Consider the following 21,276-nt stretch of genomic DNA (forward strand, 5'->3'; position numbering starts at 1 on the left):
TCCCATTCTCTCTTTTTATATCTTCCCTATTGGAACTGTGATGGTTTTTAATATGAAAATATGAAAAATGGTAAGTCCATTGAAAGGTAAAAAGAAAATGAAATCCAAACCATTTCCCCTATATGTTTTTAATCTACCCTAGATTGCTCCTAAAATTAATAACTGCAAATTTGCCAAATCTGGGAAGTTGTGGATAACTTTGTTGCTAAGGAAAAGTTATTTTTCGTGCCGCTTCTTTTATTTCCTAGGCACCTTTCATCTGCTTTCCAAACAACAGGATTCGAACTCATAGTCAGTTGAAAAACTAAAAGTTTTATGTTTAGACATTCGTAGCATTAGGTGCCAGTGGAGGCCTGCTTTCGCAACTGTAGACACCACGTTTAGTGGGAATGGTATTGAGGTTACTGTGCTTTTTAGAATACATGTACTCTGTGACACATGCCACGAAGATTAGAAGTACATTGTTTAAAAACTTTGAGCACATCAAATAAATTGATTTTTCCAGGAAGCATGTTGCTTCAAATGATAAAAAATGGCCTACCTGACTTCTGGACACCTTTACATTTATCTCTATTGAATTATACCTCTTTACTAGGCCTCTTTCTCCAGTTTGTTCACTCGGTTTCCATTATCTGAAATCTTTGCTTCTACTCAACTGCCAGCCACCTGTAAACATATCTTACCCATCTTGTGTTGGTTAGGTATCTGATGGACTTAAGTTGGTTTTTCCTGTCACCAAAGGGCAGGCTGCAATGGGGACCAGTCTTTAGATGTCCTTTATATAAACTTTAGCACATAATTCAACTGAGCCTGACATTGGCTAATGCTTCTCTTCTCATTATTACAACCTTTCAGGCCCAAGGAGAGGGAATTCTGGACCTGTGAAGAGTTTATGGTCTCCCTCTGCCACTGAGAGCTGTTTAGTCATTGTTTACTTATTTGGGGAGGTCATTTTGGTAATATTGAAATGACTGCAAACAGAAATATTTTCTCCAGCTTATTAGAAACAAAACAGTGTCAGCATCGAGATCATATTGTTAAAGTGTGGCTTTCTCTTTGTCTCTGTCACTCTAAATATATTATTCCCTTTATCCATCTTCTTATGGCCACTTATCCAGGCTTCTGTATCATTCTTTCTTATCCTTAATTGTTACCAACTAATCAGTAAGTTACACACATTTCTCAGCATCCTGGGCATGGTCCTCTCCAGCAGTTGAGTGGTATGAATTCAGGTGTCTCTCTACAGGAAGTGTTCATCACCTGTGCCTGCAAATCCCTTTGAAGCAGAGTCAACTTGGTGACATCATTGGCTCTGGGAAAGGCTCTAGTAGTCGGTCTTTAGTGGTAGTCTAGATCAGTAATGTCCCAGTAGATTGGTGTTTCCAAAGTGTCACAGTTTAATGACACTGCAGGTGATCTAGGTGATTAGCAGAGGAACCCATTGTTATTTTAATAGTTATATATCTGTGTATTGGGAAAAATGGATATCTGGAGAGTCAAGTAAAACATAACATAATAATACAGATGGCGTTAGGACATGGCGAAAACATCAGTGGTTTGGGAGAGCCTTTAAGAAACTCTCAGACCATAAATTATGGAAAGACCTAAGTCATATTCTTCATGATATTTTCATTTTTAATATGGTGGCTTACAGGGAATAGGCACTCAAAGAATATTAGTCAAAGCAGTGAATCCATTTGACCACCAACTAACTACCAGTGTCCTTCATGCAGCTACTTCTCTTTGTCGATTTAAATTGTCAAAGACAGTGTTTATTGTCCTTTGAGAGGTTATGGTAGCCAACTTGCACATCTGTGTTTGTGGATCATTTCGAGTTATGGTGTCTGTCTTATCTTTTGGGCAAGTCTCTACTCTTGGAGTCAACACTTGCATGGAGGTGTTGGAAGCAGCTTTGCAGTAATAGCACCACTCACGCATCTAGAAGGCAGCCCTCTGGAAGTTGTCAGGAAAGGCCTCTGAGAGCACAGCAGCAATCCAAAAGCCACGTCCTTTACATAAAAGGCTTTATTTGGAGGCTTATTGACTATGATTACTGGCATTTAATGTGCAAGTCTTAGCAAAGTTGATTACCCAACTTTTCAGTCCAATTGAAAGTGATAGGAAGTTGCACATTTATAAAGGATCATTGAAAGCTATTAGAAGTGATAGCAGACACACAGGTTTTGAAGAGGGTGACAGAAAAAAAGTAAAAACTGTCCACTGCATTGTATTACCTGGCACAACTATGAAGGGAATTCAAAATATCAAAATATTCCTTGCTTAAGAGAGGGCATAGTAAATAAGATTTCCTTAAAAAGAAAAAAAAAATCAAAATTCAAGATGTTTTGGCACCAAGAAAGAAAAATGTCTGCTCTCTGGAAAAGTAACTTGTAAGGATTTTGTTGTTCTCTAAGGAAGCTGGTTAAATAAGGTACCACTGTGTGCCTCTGGCCCAGCAGTGGCCATGATGGAGCTTCATGGCTATTTGCTGAATCTGTGTTGACCAGACCCCTCAGCTGGTAAGGGACATTGTTGCCAAGCTCAGCTGGAAGCCTGAATAGACAGAAGGTGCAGTTTTATTCATATCACATTTTCAAATATCAGCACAAATGTATTATTTGACCTTACGTTTGTTCAGTGTTTTACAGTTCGCAGCAGGTATTTGTATATATCACTCCACTTAATCTTAACATTCCCATGTTATAGAAATCTTTTCAAATCAACCGGTAGAGCACTAACTCAGTCTTTTTCATGTCTGCATGATATTCTATGGAGGTAGATATACCACATTTTATTCAGCTATTTACCTATAGGTGAACACTTACTTTGTTTCTAGTTTTTTGCCACTATGGGCAATTCTTCAATAAATATACTTTATATGTAAACTTACTTGTGGTTATATTTCCAAACTTGGGGATTACAGCATTAACAAGAACCAACAGTGGGATTATTGGATCAAGAGCATCTATATTTTTAATTTTAAGAATTTGCTAGTTTGCTTTTTTTAAATGCTGTAGTAATTCATATTTCTGTCAGCAAATGATAATTATCATCTCTTTCAAACATTTCCAGGTCTGATGAGAGACTAAAGTGATATTAATTTTCTTTTTCCTGACTGTGAACAAATGTGAAAACCTTTTAATGTGGATTGCCTATGAATTCTTATGTGAATTATCCTCTACCCATTTTCCCATTGTGTTGTATGTCTTCTTCTTGCCAGTTTTTAAGAGTTCTCTTTATAGTATAAATAATTGTTATTTTTTTCTAAATCCATCATTTGCCTACTGACTTTTCTCATGGTATCTTTTGTTATTTAAATGTATTTTATTTTTACATAGTCTAATATATTTATTTCCTTCTGAGGCTTCTAGGATTCTAGCCCTTACTAAAAAAGGTCTACCTTGCCCTTGATTTGTGCATTTAGACCTAGTTGTTTTTTTAAAGATTTTTTTTTTTTTACATTTAAATATTTCTTCATGTAGGTCCTGTATCTTTATAATTTGATTCATTCCGAGTAATTTATAATTTTTGTTTCAGTTGCGAATAGGATATTTTCTGCATTTTTATTGCTAGAATAGCATAAAGCTACTAGATTTCTTACAAGTCTTCTTGACAGAAAAATGCTTTTTTGACTAGATAAAGGATTTTTAGATGATGCCTTTTTCTCTCAGCCTAATAAATAGCATTTCTTGGTGTTCTAGCTTCTAGTGTTACAGATAAGAAGTAGGATGCCAGTTTGTTTCTTTCCTTTGCAAGACATACCAGCTAGCTCTCTTCACTTGGGAGCATGAAACATTTTCTGTGTACCTTTACAGTCCAGAAATTTTAGCTAGCGAGTTAGCAGGATGTTCCTGGTGGTGTGTTTTCTGTCTTATCAGTCTAGACTGGCCCTGGTGGTATTTTTTATGTGCAGTTTCAGGACTTTTGTCAGCTTATTGCCCTTCCTCGTTTCTTTTTTCTTCTTCTGGAACTTTTTTGATTTGTATATTAAGTTTTTCTGGATCTTTTCTAAAATTTATCTTTCTTTACTTTTCAAAATTATTTTTTTTCCAGAGCTTTGAAATATTTCTACCACTTGACCTTCTAGGCCACTGAACTGGATCTCAACAGTGATTATCCTCTCTTCAATTCATCTGATAACTTAATTAGTCAAAAAGTCACAGTTTGGGTATTTTAGCTTCTTAATAATGAAAAGTTTGAATACTTACAGAAGTATAGAGAATAGTATAATGAACTCTATCATTCAGTTACAATTATCAACGTACAATGTTCCCATCATCCAGTTTCAATAATTATCAACTTATGACCAATCTTGTTTCATCTACATCTCTACTTACTCTACCACCCTCCCCCCAGATTATTTTGAAGGAGATCTCAGGCATCATATATTTCATCCTGAAATAATTCAGTTAAATAATTCAATAATATCTAAAAAAAAAAAAAAAAAAACTTTGTAAAACAAAAATGAGAGTACAGGATTTCCTTTTGTGGTGATGAAAATGTTTGGGAATTAGATAGAGGTGGTGGTTACACAACATTGTGAGTGTATTAAATGCCCCAGGATTATTCACTTTAAAACGGTTAATTTTTCATGACTCTAACCTTAATTTAAGCTCTTAAAAAATTTCTGCAGTTAAAAATAAAACTCCACATAACCACAATACTGTTTTTATACCTAAACAAAAGTAACTGTTTTTTAAAAAATTACCAGAAAGTATCTTTTGTGCTAGACTTGAATCTCCTTAAGTACTCTTTTCATATTTGTATGTATTATAAATGGCTGTTATCTTTCTCCTCCAGCAGCTTTCTTTTGCTGAGTGTAAATTCTCTTTGTTCAGACCAGTCCTCTCTCTGACTCCTGGATCCCCTTTTCTAGGCTTATTGGGGCTCAGGTCCAGTTGCCGGAGCTCCCCGGGTATAGGTGTCTACCTGATGGTAGAGCAGAGCAGTCCTCAGCTCATGCACCGAAGGTGGAAAAGCAGGCTGCTACCAGTTCCCAGCATGCCCTGCCTTTACCAGTAGTCCTCCAGCCTCAGGGCAAAAGGATTCATTCCACCATTTTGGCTCCTTTTCAACCTTCAGATTCACGAGATGAGGCCAGGTTAGATACACTCATAAACCTATACCTTCCTCCAGTTGTCCCTAACCTCTGCAGACCCCATTCTTCTCTGGATCTGCCACTGTTCTGTCCTGCTTCAGGACTCTGTCCTCAAGTTCCTTGAAGATAAGGAGAGATGCCGACCAAGGCAGGACTGTAGATAGGAAATGCCAGGTGAGCAAGGTGGAGTATTAAGAACAAAAGGGAAGGAATAGATCCCTGTGGGACTGAAATAGTTTAGGAAGACTGGGCCTCTAACTGATTTTTGACAAGGTTGCCAAGACCATTCAGTAGGTGAGAAATAGTCTCTTCAACGAATGGTGCTCAGGCAACTGGATATCAACATGCAAAGAATGAAGTAGACACCCTGCCTTACACAACATACCAAAGTGGCTCAAAATCAATCAACCTAAATATAGGTGCTAAAACCGTAAAATTCTTAGAAGAAAATATAGGGATAAATCTTTATGAATTTACATTTGGCAGTGGATTCTTAGATATGACATCAAAAGAAGGAGCAACAAAAGAAAAAAATAGATAAGTTGTACTTCATCAAAATTAAGAACTTTAATGCATCAAAGGGCATTATCAACAAAGTAAATATAACCTATAAAATAGGAGAAAATATTTGTAAATCATATATAGATAAAAATCTAGTATCTGACATATATAAAGAACTTTTACAATTCAACAACAAAAAGACAATCCAATTCAAAAAATGGGTAAAGGACTTGAAATAGACCATTCTCCAAAGAGGGTATATACAAATGGCTAACATGCACATGAAAAGATGTTTAATGTCAATAGTCATTAGCGAAATGCAAATGAAAACCATAGTGAGGTGCCTCCTCACACCTAGTAGGATGGCTGTAATCACAAAAATGGAGAACAACAAATGTTGGTGAGTATGTAGAAAAATTGGACCCCTCGTGGAGCAGGCTATGTGGAAGACAATGTGGCCATTCTTCGAAAAGTTAAACAGAATTGCTCTACTTCCCCCCGCCCCCACCCCAGCAATTCTACCCTTGGGTATATAGTCAAAACAGTTGAAAACAGGTATTCAAACAAACATGTCTGCATGTGTTCATAGCAGTACCATTCACAATAGTCAAAGACGGAAGCCACCCAAATGTCCATCCACAAATGAATGGATAAACAAGTGTGGTACATACATATGTACACATACAAATATAGTGGAATATTATTCCGTCATAAAAAGGAAGGAAATACTGCTGATGGCTAAAACATAGATGAACCGCAAAACATTATAAATGAAAGAAACCAGACATGAAAGCTTTCATATTATGTGACTCCATTTATATAAAATATTCAGAGTATGTAAATCCTTAGAGACAGAAAGCAAATTGGTTGTTGCCAGGGGCTAGGAAGGGAGAAGTGGGGTGAGTAACTGCTCAGTGGGTGCAGCAGTGATGAAGTGTTTTGGAACTAGATAGAGGTAGTAGTTTTATAACATTGTGAGCATATTAAGTACCACTGAATTGTTCACTTTAAAACTGCTAATTTTACGTTAAGAAAGAAAAAAAGACTAGACCTCATTGGGTACCTGAGTCGAGTGGGCTAGGTGTTAAAGGAGAGCATTCGAGGTGGGAAGAAAGTGCAAGTGAAAATAAAGACCAGGTAGAGTTTGAGTTGGGAATTAGTTGGGAGAGAGAAATTGTGAAGTCTACGTCATCTAATTGAGCCATGGGAGACAGAGAGTCCCTATCATGCTGAAGCTTCTGTGCTTCATCCTCGAAGCAGTGGAGAATCTGAATGGCTTTGACCAGGAGAAAAACATTGTGAAAATAGACTGTTGAGATGTCAATCTGTACATGGGCACACTGAACCAGGGGAGGCCTGGAGCATGCTGGTCAGTGCAGAGGCCATTGATATTGAACCTATTGAGGTGCACGCTGTGGTGGCCTGAACTGGAGAGGAAGCAGCAGGGATAATGACTATGCTTAGTGGTTCTGCGCGCTTTATATGGTTGAAGTCATTTAATCCTCATAGGAACCCTATAAAGTACTAACTCTTCTCTGCCTCCGGTGTACAGATGAGGAAACAGAGGCTCAGAGTGGCAGAGAAACTTGCCTAAGGTTGCACAGCTACTAACGTGGCCTGGATTTGAACCCAAGCAGATGTCCCCAGAAACCCACTACAGTTTTAATTATGATGCAGAGATGAATGTGAGACATTTATTTGAAGCCCACTTACTAACGTGTCAGGTTGAGGATGAGGAAATAGGAAGAAGGGAATTCGAGCCAGAGTAAAGATATTTTTTCCCTGGTAACCAGGAGCTGGTACAGATCTTCTCAGGTGGATCTTCCAAGGAGAAATGTCTGACTGGCTGAACCTGTGGACTAGAGCTTGTGGCAGAGACGAAACTCTAGAGGGAGCGGGAAAGGGGCCTTCAGAAGGGAGGACCAGGAAGTGGAGCGTCTAACCCTAGGCGGTGCCATCTTCCCTGCTCCAGCCCCTGGCTGCATCCAGAGGCGGCTTGAACCATTAGCTTGTATCCGAGAACCGTGGGTCCTTGTCGCCACAGCCCCGGTGGCCACAGTGGTTGCTCTTCTCAGGCTGGCTAGTCAGTGTGGAAGGAGCCTCACCACAGACTGGCCACCCTTGTGCTGCCATCTAACATTCGAGATGAAAACATTAATGATGTTCCTTTTCTGAGCTTCTAAGAAAGAGACGGTGGGAAACTGTGGTAGCTTTTGTTCGTTCTTGCTTTTGGTTCTCACATAATACAGCGTTACTGCATTTAGAGTCTGTAATGCCCCCCTGTAGGGCTGTGATGAAAAGATCTCCTCTTTTGAATGAAGCTTCTAGTCTTAGGGGGCAGATTAAGGCAATAAAGTTTTTGTTTTTGTTTTTTTAAAGCCTCAATTATTATAGTAGCTTCTTAACATGTCACTAGTCCCCCCTTTTCCCTCCAGTCCATTGTATACAGTACTGGGATGTTAGTCTTTTGAAAGCCTTGTCATTAAAACACGAATGCCAGCACCGCACAGTCGTGTTGCCCTTCAGCCCACCTCGCCAGCCTCAGTGCAACTCATCCCCTCCGGCCCAGCTTCTGTCAAACCATTCTCCAAGTACGTGTGCTGCCTTTGCCGCTTCCGGGCTTTGTCCTAGCGGGTCCCTGTCCCTGGAACGCTCCCCCTGGTCCCGCACTGTCAGGTGCCGCCCAGCCTTCGGGATTCAGCTCGCATGCTTTTATGTGCTCCCGTCTCAACCCTCACCAGCACTCTTTGAGGCTGCGGATTTACAGTAAGTGTGTGCATGTGTGTATAAAGGTTATGCCCACTTTACAGATATCCAGATAGCACACACAGGAGCACAGAGAAAGGTTAAGGATTTGCCTACAATCACAAGTAGTAAATGAAGGGGCGGATTCCGAAGCTCATATGCTCAGCTACCATCCAATACTAGCTTTGTTCCAAGTGGCATCTGACTGAGACATATCGTTAAGCGATACTGTAAACTCTGGAAAGAAAGAAACGCAAGGAAGTTTGCTAAACCTTTTTTTCTGTCTTTCCTCTTTGGGTCCAGGTGGAAGTGAAGCCATATGTGTTGGATGATCAGATGTGTGATGAGTGCCAGGGCACACGCTGCGGTGGGAAGTTCGCCCCGTTCTTCTGTGCCAACGTCACCTGTCTGCAGTATTACTGCGAATACTGCTGGGCGAGCATACATTCCCGCGCCGGGCGGGAGTTCCACAAACCGCTGGTGAAGGAGGGAGGCGACCGTCCTCGTCATGTCCCATTCCGCTGGAGCTGAGCCCAGGGCAGACCCAGCCACAAGTACTGGAGTAGATAACGAGGAGGGAAAAGAGAGGGCACTGCCTCAGGGCTTACGGTGTTCTGGAAATCTGTGCATTCGTTCTCGATTTTTAAAGAAGAAATGGGTCTTTTTATTATTATTATTATTTACAGTCATATTACTGAACTCAATGTCCAGTATAATGCAAAATTGCAGAGTGTATAACGGTACTGATTTGCACTTTGATTCACACCTTTGTCTGCTTGGTACCTTAATTTCTTACACCTGATCTGTCACTCGTGACAGTACGTAGACTGCCATTCTCATCAGCGGCCATCAGGTTGATGTCTGTGATTTTTTTTTTGTTTGTTGTTGTTGTGTTGTTGTTATTCTGACTGTTTTCGAACTGGAGCATGCACTTATTTTCAGAAACGTAGAGAGTTGCCCCTAGGAGGACTCACCAAAGGTAATACTCGTGCGTAGGTGGCAGATGTAGCAAAACTTCACAACAGTTCCGCAACCATTAGTTGGGGTCATTTAGAGTAAGGATTACCCTTAATGAAAATAAGCCTTTAGTTGCTCTCTATTTTGACATGTAAGGATACCTCATAAGCTGAATCTTTATTTTTCCTTCATGTTTGATTTTTGTTTTGCTGAGGATTTTGGTTAGATCTTTTAGTGTTATGTAAATTTATGCTGCAATAGCTTTTGCTGCTATTAAAATGGTATTATTAATACCATAATACTCTATTCAGGCTAAGGTATCAATGAAAAAAAAAAAAAAACCAACAACACACACTTTTGTGATTTAGGGATAGAATCAGCTGCCGAACGGAGATCAGAATAGACTTCAGAAAGCTTCAACGGAAGGTCACTATTTCTGACTGCATGTTTACTTAATCAGGTTGCTGCATGCAATAAATTTTATATCCAATGTCTAGTATAAAACCTTCCCACAATGCACAAATTAAGAATCTATATAAGCTATAAAATACTGATTTTTAAAAAAAGAAAAAAAAGATTTTTTTTTCATTCAAAGAACTGGTAATTGACCGGAGGAAGGCATGCCTCAATAAATGGAATGCTTCTGAAATTAGAAAGAGCCCATAACAGAATGACCTATATTACAACTAATATAAAACCTAGGTGTAGGATATTCTTAAAGCAAATTCGTGGATGGTAGATGAAGTACTTTGCGGTGCTCTGTTATATATTGTGCAATTTATTTTATATAGTAAAGTGATTATGTCTAACTGTGATCAAACTTAACTGTTTAAAGCCTCTGTGTCAGACATTAATGAACTTGACAGTTCATAACTGGTATACTATTAACTAACACATGAGCTCTTAGTTACAATCTCCTAGTGCTTGCACCATTTTACATAGCTTCAGACCTTGTCCAGAAAACCAAAGAGCTCATCTTAGCTTACAAACACTAGGAATATATACAGTATATAGAGATAAGTTGTCAGATTGACAGACTAGGCACATTTTAAGAAAGTTGCGTGATGGTGATGCTAAAGAAATGTCTGTACAAAATAAGATGGCCTGGGCAGGGTTGGTTGTCTGGGTGAGAAATTAACTACTTAATTCCCTGGATTTATCCTGTAAAGCTTGAATAGAATTAAGACCTGCTAGTACTACCATGGACATTTTTTTAGCATTCACTCTTGGGCTGCAGATAGTAATATATAAACACACACAATGATTGTGAGACTATGTAAATCTTTTTTTTAATCTTCTTCCTATGTTTTGGAATTCTGGGGACAATCTGACTGGATATGACACTGCAGAATAGATTTAAATCGCTGTGTTTTATGTGCTGTGATGTCCTTGTACTGTCTTAAGTTAATATTACTTGTTTTTGTTCTGTTTTGTTTCTCCAGTATTTAGTTACAATTACCAGCTCTCAAACTATAGTTTGTTTTCAAAAAGGAAAAACAAAATAGTTTTTTACTGGATTAAAAACGTTTATTAGAATTCTCCCCTTTTGAGGTTACCTCTGGGCTTTTTGGTAATAATTGCTTTTTTCCAGCCCAGCTGTGGTTTTCTGTTTGTTTTTTTCTATGTTTGTGGTTTTTTTTCATCTGTACAAGAAATTTTGTTATGCACTACTACTTTTTGTATTCTAGACAGTTTTCAAAAGTCGGCTGAAGATTTTTTGTTTGTTTGTTTTTAAGGAAAAAGGCATGCTTTCTGACTGACATGATCTTTTGCAATACCTCAATTTTGAAATATAGGAGAGAAAATGATATTTTCTAAGTAAGTTTATTCAGAAAAATATATATTAATTTAATTCTGCAAGAAAAATGATTTAACAGATGGGTAACTTTATTTTTTTCATGCTTATTTGTGTTTTTTGAAAATGAAGAAGTTAGAGCTTTATAACTATAATATTAAAGATCATATCTAACCTACAGAAATCTACCTAATTATGTGAAAGGAGCAAAACTTTTTGAAGAAGCACCCCTCTTTCATGTAATAAAATAACAGATTAAAAAAAAAAGCTGGAAGATTGAACAGCATAAAGCTTAACGTGAAGGCGAAAAAGCATTGTCATGAAGAATAGGTTACAAAAAATAAACTCCATTTGGTGCTGAGAGTTGTGAATAGATGGTGGAAACTACTTTCCCTTAATTTGTATATTTATAATCAAGCGTTGATTGTGCACGACTGACCAGGATTGTGAAAGAGTTCTTCTGTTTGTATTTTTTTAAAGAGAACTTTTTTAGTTTATTAAATTATAACATGTTCCCTTTTGTTTTGTAAATAAATGTGCCCCCAAGTTGTTAATGTTATATTAAAAGAGAGGGTCCTTCAAAAAAATTATTTTTTAAAACACAGAGGTGTTCTGACCTGCAACTTGACTGGGGAGCCCCTGGGTATCACAGGTCCTGTTGTGGCCTTTCCTTGATGTGACACTTGAACTAGTCGATTTTTTGAAGGCTATAACCTAACCTCGACTATTTGTTGTTATGTGCAATACTGTTTGTACTGTTTGTATAAAAAATAGAAAAAAAAAGAAAAGAAAAAAGGCATAAATCTTTATTGCAGATTTATTTTCATTGCAAACTTTAGACATTGTGATTCACTGAAATCATTTTTCTACTGTCAAATATGTACCTTTTCTTCATGCTGGTATTTTTTCAATAGTAATGTAGCCTTTGTACTGAGACAAATTTTCATTGTTATTTTTAGAGAGATTTTTTGCTAAGAAAAAAATTAAACATATTTACATATTTTTCATTTTATTTCGTATTTTCTTTAAGGAGTGCTTTCTCAATCATTAATAGAGTTGTTTCTGGGAGGGACTTTCATATCTGGTCAATGTCATAATATTATTTTGTATTTTTACTTGGAATAAATTAATTTTATGATGCTAATTCTTTAAAAGTTTATTTTTTTCATTTTCAGTTATTTTTGAAGCTAAAACCTTTGTAATATTGTTACTAAAGTGTCTAGTTTTTTGAAATGCAAAGCTTTATGTATTAACTTGCTGATGTGGTTTACAATAGTGTGACAACAATGAAAATGGTTGGTTATGTAAAGTGATTGGAAAATGTAATGAATAATTGGGTAATAAAATGACAGAATGAGCAGAACATGTGAGATTTTGACAAGCCTTTTCCTTTATTACAGTGGTTTAGTGTAAGATTAGGGATGTCACAGTACAGTTCTCTAGGGATGTCACAGTGGATTTATACAACACCAGGTGCAGCCAAATCTGTGCCCTGATCATGAAGTCACCCCTAGTGAAATACCAACAGGTCGAAAACCTGGCTAAGTCAACAGAATGACTCATTGCTTTTCCCCTCTCACTCTTCATTTTGTTGTGTGTTTGTGAGTGAGTGTGTGTGTGTGTGTGTGTGTGTGTGTGTGTGTGAGTGAATCTGCTACCAACTGCTGTGCACATGTGGGATGGTGCCTTTTTCCCAGGCCAGATCTTTTCCGTGCGTTCACAGTGGTGACATCTGAGAGTGAAAAGAAGTTGCGGATGGGATGACACCACCTTCTGTGTAGTTAGACAGAACTACATCGTCTCCCCTGAGTTACCTCCCTTTACCGCTTGGGTGTCATAATGAGGAAGCACCCTCAGACGTCACCACTGTATATGGACAGTCTCAGACTTTGTCTTCCTCCACCACAACCCCACCCCCTCCCGGATATGGTGCCCCTCGTCTGTCCCTTATTGTGGCAACACATCTGGCAACACTCCAAGCATGATCTGTCTGCCCTCCTGCTTCTTTTCCAACACTCACCTCACCTTGAAGCTGTGCTGTTAAGGCAGCGTGTCATTGTAATGGCACCTAAAATTAACGAAACATACAACTGCAAAACTGGTGTTGCGTAAACAGAACATCCAATGACTTGCTCTAGATAGATGGTGTGTTTCTACAAGTCCTTGATGGCCTCTTCCAGTTCCGTTGCCACGGAGGCAAGGTTATCAATAACTTGGAGAAACGTGTGTCCAGAGTTGGCTCTTGGGTATGCTCTATGTATTCAGTTTTGTAAATAATATATAGATTAGATCAAGTCGTGATGTAAAATTTTAACTCAAATTGGGTATTACTGGTTGGAATTTTACATTAGCTACAAATAAGTGATTAGGAACAGAAGAAAAGAAATTGGAAAATTCTTACTTAGTGGTATAAAGATTATGCTTAGATTTCTGCTTATATCTTGTGTTTTATAGCTTGTTAGTGAGGCATGGGCTAATGCAGAATGTATTGCATTTATGCAATTAGCAAATAACTGCTAGTTTTAATTTTATCTATTATATTAGCAACAAAATGGTATTTAACTGGGTAAAGCTCCTATCTAAATATTTGAGTATTGTGACATCTCTACTTGCAAGGTTTGAGTGAAAGATTAGTCACAGATTAGTGAAAAAAAAGTATCTTTTTGTTAAAACTGACTTATTTGTATGGATTGTTGCTTTTTCACCAGTTTGTATGGTATGTTAGCTAACATTTTCTGTTTTTTTTAATAATAACCAAACTTCTCTATCTCAGCTGCAATAGTGTTCCATTTTACCACAGAGTATTTTATAATTAATGCTGTTGACTTTATACCCCAAAATGGGTCAAGAAGTGGATATGTGATTCGGGGATGTTTAAATTTGTATGACGATGAAGTTAATTGCAACAAGTAGAAAACTCGGGTGCTAATACAGGATAACTTCTGCTCTTTTTTCTTTTCTGGATATATTTCTGTTGGGGTATAAAGTATTAGGTATTTGTATTTTTGCTGTCAAAATAATGGACATAACTTTTAGTGTGTTCACAGCTAAGATCTCTGTATTTGTTTTTCAACTAACAACTAATTTTAAATGTATTGTATCTTTTATTACCTGTTCTCTTAGATTGTTTTTGCTAGTAACCCTTACTCAGCTTCTGCCTCTGGGGCTTGGACTAATATTGCTTGTATGGAACTGCAGTACTGTGACTAAACATGGAGCTCAATGCAGCTATTGCTTACAACTGCTTAAACTTTGTAGTTTGGACTTCATTTTTTTTTTCTGTAATAACAACTTATTAAATCTAGTTGTATGAAGTACTGATACTTGTCATCCTTTGCATTTGCTAAGGAATAGCGTGGAATATACGGATTGCTTCTGGAAACATCGGCACATTCAATTTACTTGATTAGCTTTTGGGGGAGGAGGGACAAGTTCCTTTACAGCAGATTAAGTACGTCAACATTCACCTTTTCTCTGTCGCAAATAACGCTCATTTAAAAAAAAAAAACGAGTATATTTGAAACAGGAAGGTATTTCTTTTTCTTTTGACACAATGCGAACGCGTATTCAATGCAAGGTTGTTAAAGGTGCAATTGGCTTTTATCCCAGTACTTGACACGTGAAACCAATTTTCAAAATCAAAACTAAAAAAGTCAGTGAAAACGTAAGTACGCCCCTTTCGTTTTATTTTTTTTTTTTAACACCTGGTTCCAATCATTTCAGAAAATGGATCTTTTTAAAATTCCATATCGACTTCGGACGTGCTAGAAGCTCTCTCGTAGGCACTAACTTTTAATCCTTTTAGAAAGTGGCTGCACGAGAGAATCCCCAAGGAGAGCTCTTAGAACAAGCAGGTGCCACGTCCCAGCCCCTGAGATTGCTCTCACTGGTTTGGGGTGGGGTCTGGCGCAGCTGTTTTTAAACTCCCGGGGCTTGCAAGACCGAGCCTCTGCGGTTCAGCTGGGCGCGCAGGGAGGACGGGCGTAGGGAGCGCAGTGGCCAGGTGGGCGGCGGCCGCCGAGCCAGGAGCTCCCCGCTGACAAAGGAGGGATGAGGGTCGGCTGGGGCGCCCACGGGCTCCCTGTCCCCAGCTCGGGCCGCGGCTGAGGGTGCCCGGTTTCACACCCGCTCCTTCGTCGCAGGCTCCCTCACTGGCTTCTCCCACCAGAGTCTGCACTGCACCCCTTCCTGCGGCCGGTCCCCAAATCCGCGTCCTGCGTAGGCCCCCTCCTCCCAGGTGGCCCTGGAGTGTCTTGACGGCTCATCTACTCGCTGCAGCCCTGCAGGTAAGCCCACACCCGGCCGCTGCGCTGCGCCCCCTGGGCCTGGAGCGGCAGCGCGGGGCGCCCCGGGTTCTGTCCGCGTGGCCGCCGCCTCCCTCGGCACAGGCTTCTCGCGCGAGAGCCGGATGCCCCGGGGGCCTGAAGCCGATGCAGGAGGCCAGGGCCGCCGGGGACAGCTCTGAACATCGGGAGCTCTGTATTCCTCTTGCAGCCGCCTCCAAGATGGGGAGAGGAATGTTATATTTCAGGTCCTTTTTTCATTTGGCTTTCTAAAAATATACACTGAGCAACAAATGGAATCCTATTTTCAGAAGGCTGCTCTGACCTGGGACCCACATTTGTCTCTGGCAAAAAGTTCCTGATGTCCCAGTTCTTGGAGTGGAAGGGGAGTTCGTAAGTGAATGACGCTTTTGTGATGAGCAGCCTGTTATATCTAGGGGCAAAAATCAGGATTCTTGGAGTTTCTGGTGCCTGCAATTTGCAACACACTAACCCCCTACTGAATAGATGTGCGCTACAGGCCCAGAGATGGCTGGGGTTATGTCTAAGGTAACTGCTGTACAGAAAACTCACTACCGGCAAACACTGATGAATACTCAGCTTTAAAATTGGATTTGAGTGGTTTTTCACCAGACCTTTGGCACATGGGTCAATGAGACACTCTTAAATTGGAAGACTTAAAAATCATATTTTAACTGAAGCAGCTGTCCTAAATAGGTTAATGATTGCGTAATGGGATGAGGGGAGGCCAAATGAATGGGTCCTACTGCTGTTCAAAGGATGGTTGGGAAGAATATTCTACCAATTTAGATTCAGTGATTAGGAGTCTGCAAATTAACTGACAAGACAGATTAACAGAAGAGACAAAGCTTATTCATGTGCTTACGAGGCGCATAAAAGAAGTAGCCCCCTTAATATAATTAAAGATAGGGTTTATAACCTAATTAAATAGGGGAAAGGGATGAGGAGGAAAAGTCTTCTATGGAAAATCAAATGATTTATTTAGGAAAGACAATGGGTCTTTAGGGGAACCAATGGAAATTAAAATCTGTGAGAATGTTTGTTTACACAGGGGAGAGTGTTTTCTCCATCTTCTTTCTGGCCAGTGAAACTCCCCAGAAGGGGGCTTTGGTTCCAGCCTCACTCTGAGAAGTTCCTACCTTTAGTCAGATAAAGGAGGCTCTGGGGAAAACAAAACAAAAACAAAAACAAAAAACTTTTGCATCTGTCGAATCTGAAATGTCTTCAGTGTAAAATCATATCAGCTCTGGGAGGGGTCAAGTGGGTCCCCACAGATAAATAGTTGGAATGAAGATATCACTGGGACAGATAACTGAGTTATCTTTATTCTGCCCCAGTACGTAGTATTACAGAGGGAATGAAATTTTGAGTTTGGGCATTATATTTAGGTAAGGAGGACGTGGCTGTAACTGCATATGCACTCACCTCAGTATTTAATTCTGGCCCCTCATGGGTCAGCCCAAGTCATGTTGTCATCTTTGCTGTTACTGGTTACATCTTTGGTTAAAATGTTTTGAGCTGAACTGTTGAGTATAAGGGAAATATTTCAACTCATCACCTGCAGTGCAGGCTTGAGCCAAATGAGACTCTTTGTAAAGGGCAGAAAAACTCCCTGGGCAGGTTTTGGTTCCTAAGCTGAGTTGTGTTGTGTCCTTGACCTCTCAAAGGTGGGGCCCTTGTGCTCAGTTTTGTTACTCATCATTAAAACCAAAACACAATTCCAATACATTCCCACAAGAATGACTAAAATTAAAAAGCCCACAAATAACAAGTGTTAGGGAAGATCTAGATAAGCATTGACAGAAGTGTAAAGTGGTACCACCCTTTTAGAAACTTCTATGAGAGCTGAATATGCGTATGTGCTATGACTTAGATTTTTCACTCACAAGTCAATGCCCAGCAGGAATGCTTAGTGTGTTCCCTAAAGATGTGTACAAGAACAATCATAGCAGCACTGCTCTCAGATTGGGAGCTATCCAACTGCCCTACATTAGAATGGGTAAATTGTAGTATATCTGCAAATAGAATACTGTAGAATAAGATGAGAATGAAGATCTACAAGTATAAACAACATTACAGAAGGATCTCAAAAACTTAATGTTGATCAAAATAAGCCAGACTCAAAAGAGCACGTGATATGTGATTCACTTAAGTAAATGGACAAAGGAGTAACTGGAAAGGGACATGAAGGCAACTTGAGTGCTAGTGATTTTCTCAGGCTGCGTGTTGAATACACAGGTGTATTCAGTTTGTAAAAATTCATTGAGCTATATACACTGATTTGCGCGCTTTTCTATTTCAATGGAACATTAAAACAAAAATGGGCTCTGTGAAAGGTAAAAGCTGATGCTTTGGCCAAATGGAATTCATTCTTTCCAGGCAACCTCCATATGATTCACTTGTCACATTCCTGAATAGCCAGGCCTCTTTTCTGGCTGTCATTGCTACCAGTCACCCACACCCAATTCCCCTGCTCCCAGTCTTCCCCCTACCCATCTCCTTTCTCCTCTTCCTAACGTCTACCAAAAATCCAGGAGGAATTTTTTAAAAGTCAATTTGGAGGGAAAGGTGGAGTAGAGAAAGTTTTAAAAAACTCCACCATTAATCTCAGCAGTTGATAACTGCATCAAACACTGAAAGCCAGTTCTCACAGTGTGTGTGCTGACTGGCTTATATGAAGTCGTCTTTATCATCCAAGATGACCCCACATCCACATTATAGTGATTGATTTTTTAAAACATGAATACGTCTTTGAGATACTTGTAGATTCAAATTCTGTTGTAAGAAATAAGACAGAGATCCCATGTATTCTTTACCCGATTCTCCCTAATGTCTTGCAAAATTGTATTAAAGATCACAACCAGAATGCTGACATCGATAAAAGACAACATGAAGAACATTTCCATCACCGCTAAGTACGCTCGTGCCGCACCCACTTCCCTCCCACTTTCTCTGCCTTAATCCCTGGCAATGACTAATCTCCAGTTCTATAACTTTCTCATTTCAAGAATGGTATGTATATTAATGGAAACATACACTATATAACCTTTTGGCACTGTTTTTTAATCAGCGTAATTCTCTAGAAATTCGTCTTGGTGGTTGTATGCCTCAGTAGTTAATTCCTTTTGATTGCCAAGTAGTCCTCCGTGGTTTGGATACCCCATAGTTTGTTTAAGCGTTTGCTTGTCGAAGGACATCTGGATTGTGTCTAGCTTGGGGCTGTTACACACAGAACTGCTGTAAAGATTCATGTACAGGTTTTTGGGCGGATATATCTTCATTTTTCTCTGGGATAAATGCCCAGGAGTGCAATTGTAGAGTCGTATAGTAGTTTCATGTTTAGCTTTTAAAGAAACTACCAAACTTTTTAGAGTGGGTGTACCTTTTAAATCGACCAAAATGTATGAGTGACCCAGTTTCTCTGTATCCTCTCTACCATGTGGGGTTCTCACTACTTTTTTGTTTAGCCATTCTGTAAGTGTGCAATAATATCCCATCATGGTTTTAATTCACATTTTCCTAATGCCTAATAATGGTGAACATCTTTCATATGTGCGTTTATCATCTCTATATTCCTTCCCTTCGGTGAAATGTCACTTTCTATTTTGCCCATTTTCTAACTGGGTTTTTTTTAATGTGGCTATTTTTAAAATCACTTTATTTTATAGAACAATTTTAAGTTCACAGAAAACTGATCAAATAGTTCCCATGTCCTCTACAACCATATCTCCCCCATACCCCAAGTTTCTCTATTAACATCTTGAATTGATATGGCACAGTTGTTACAACTGATCAATCAATATTGATAAATTATTAACTGAAGTCTATAGTTTACATTAGGGGTCACTATGTGTTGTACATTTCTACAGGTTTTGACAAATGCATTATATCATATTATCTACCATTATAGTATCATACAAATAAACTGCCCTAAAAATCCCCTGCGCTCCAGCTATTCATCCCTTCCTTCCTCCCCCGGCAACCACTTATCTTTTTACTATCTAAAGTTTGAGCCTTTTGCAAGATGTCATATAGTTGTAATCATACAGTATGTAGCCTTTGCAGACTGGCTTCTTTCATTAAGCAATACGCATTTAAGACTCCTCCATGTCTTTTCATGGCTTCATAGCTCATTTCTTTTTAGTGCTGAATACTATTCCATTGTCTGGATGTACCACAGTATATTCACCTGCTGAAGGACATCTTGGTTACTTCCTGTTTTGGGCAACTATGAATAAAGCTTCTGTAAACATCCATGTGCAGGTTTTTGTGTGAATATACATTTTCAATTCATTTGGGTAAATATTTAGCATGATTGCTGAATCATAGGGTAAGACTATGTTTAGCTTTGTAAAAAACTGCCAAACTGTCTTCTAAAGTGGCTTTACATTTTGCATTCCCACCAGCAATGAGTTCCTGTTGCTCTATATCCTTTTCAGAACTTGGTGTCTCGGTGTTTTGGGATTTAGCCATTCTAATAGGTGTATAGTGGTGTATCATTGTTTTAATTTGCAATTCTCTAATGATGTATAATGTTGAGCATCCTTCCACATGATTATTTACCATCTGTATTATCTTCGATGAGAAGTCTATTCAGATAATTTGCCCACTTTTATGTTGTTTTTTTTTATTGTTGGGTTTTAAGAGCTCTTTGTATATTTTGGGTACAAGTCTTTTACGTGTTTTGCAGATATTTTCTCTGGCTTGTCTTTTCATTTTCTTAACAGTCTTTTACAGAGCAGTTTTTAATTTTAATGAAATTCAACTTATCAATTTTTTCTTTTTATGCTTTTTATGTTGTATTTAAAAACATCACCAAAGGTCATCTGGATTTTCTCCTGTGTTATCTTCTAGAAATTTCACAGTTTTATGTTTAACATTTAGGTCTATGATCTATTTTGAGTTAATTGTTATGAAAGGGGTAACGTCTGTGTCTAGATATTTTGCATGTGGATATCCAGTTGTTCCAGCACGATTTGCTGAAAAGACTATCTTTTCTCCATCATACTGCCTACGTTCCTCTACCAAAGATTAGTTGACTTTTTTTATGAGGGTCTATTTCTGAGCTCTATATTTTGTTCCACTGATCTATTTGTGTATTCTTTCATCGTCTTGATTACTCTTATTGTCTTGAAGTCAGGTAGTGTCAATCCAATGATTTTGTGTGTGTGTGTTGGCTATTGGAGGTTTTAAAAAATTTTATATGCAAACTTTAAAATCAGTTTGTCAATATCTACAAAAAAACTTACTGGGATTTGGGTCGGGATTCCACTGAATCTATAACTCAGGTTGAGAAGAATAATATCTTAACGAGTATTCTTATCCATGAATATGAAATATCTCTTCATTTCTTTGCTTTCTTTCATTAAATTTTATAGTTTTTCTCATAGATCTTGCACATATTTTTTAAATTTATACCTAAGCATTTCATTTTTGAGATACTAATGCTGAGATATAGGAAAGTGAAGACCTTTTTAGTCTCTTCCTGTAACCTTGCTTTAAATTCCAGGAGTTTTTGGTCAATTCTTTAGGATTTTCTGCATAGACCCCTATGTCGTCTACAAAACAAGAGGTGTCTTGTTTTGTCTTGTTCAATGTCTTCCTTCCAAATCTGTATTCTTTTATTTCCTTTTTTCTTTTCCTGTATCAGCGAGGGCTTTCAGTATAATACTGAATAGGAGTGGTGAGAGGAGACAGCCTTGTTTCGTTTCCAGTCTTAGGGAGAAAGCATCTAGATTATCAGTATTAAGTATGATGTTAGCTGTAAAGTTCCCCTCTGTTCCTAATTTGCAAGTTTTTATAATGAATGGGTGTTGGGTTTTGTTAAATGCTTTTTCAGCATCTATTGATAAGATCATATGATTTTTCTTTAGCCT

General features: G+C 38.6%; 1 protein-coding gene across 1 annotated transcript in view; it reads left to right on the plus strand.

Moving 5' to 3' along the window:
- The window catches only part of CPEB3 (cytoplasmic polyadenylation element binding protein 3), a 172,863-nt gene extending 160,402 nt beyond the window's left edge, over positions 1–12,461 (plus strand). Inside the window, 1 exon segment of the mRNA XM_023531442.1 lies at positions 8,648–12,461. Coding sequence (XP_023387210.1) covers positions 8,648–8,875 — 228 coding nt within the window. The 3' untranslated portion in view covers positions 8,876–12,461.
- The last annotated feature ends 8,815 nt before the right edge of the window (positions 12,462–21,276 follow it).

Source organism: Pteropus vampyrus, unplaced genomic scaffold, assembly GCF_000151845.1.
Source record: "Pteropus vampyrus isolate Shadow unplaced genomic scaffold, Pvam_2.0 Scaffold68, whole genome shotgun sequence".
Lineage (NCBI taxonomy): Eukaryota > Metazoa > Chordata > Mammalia > Chiroptera > Pteropodidae > Pteropus > Pteropus vampyrus.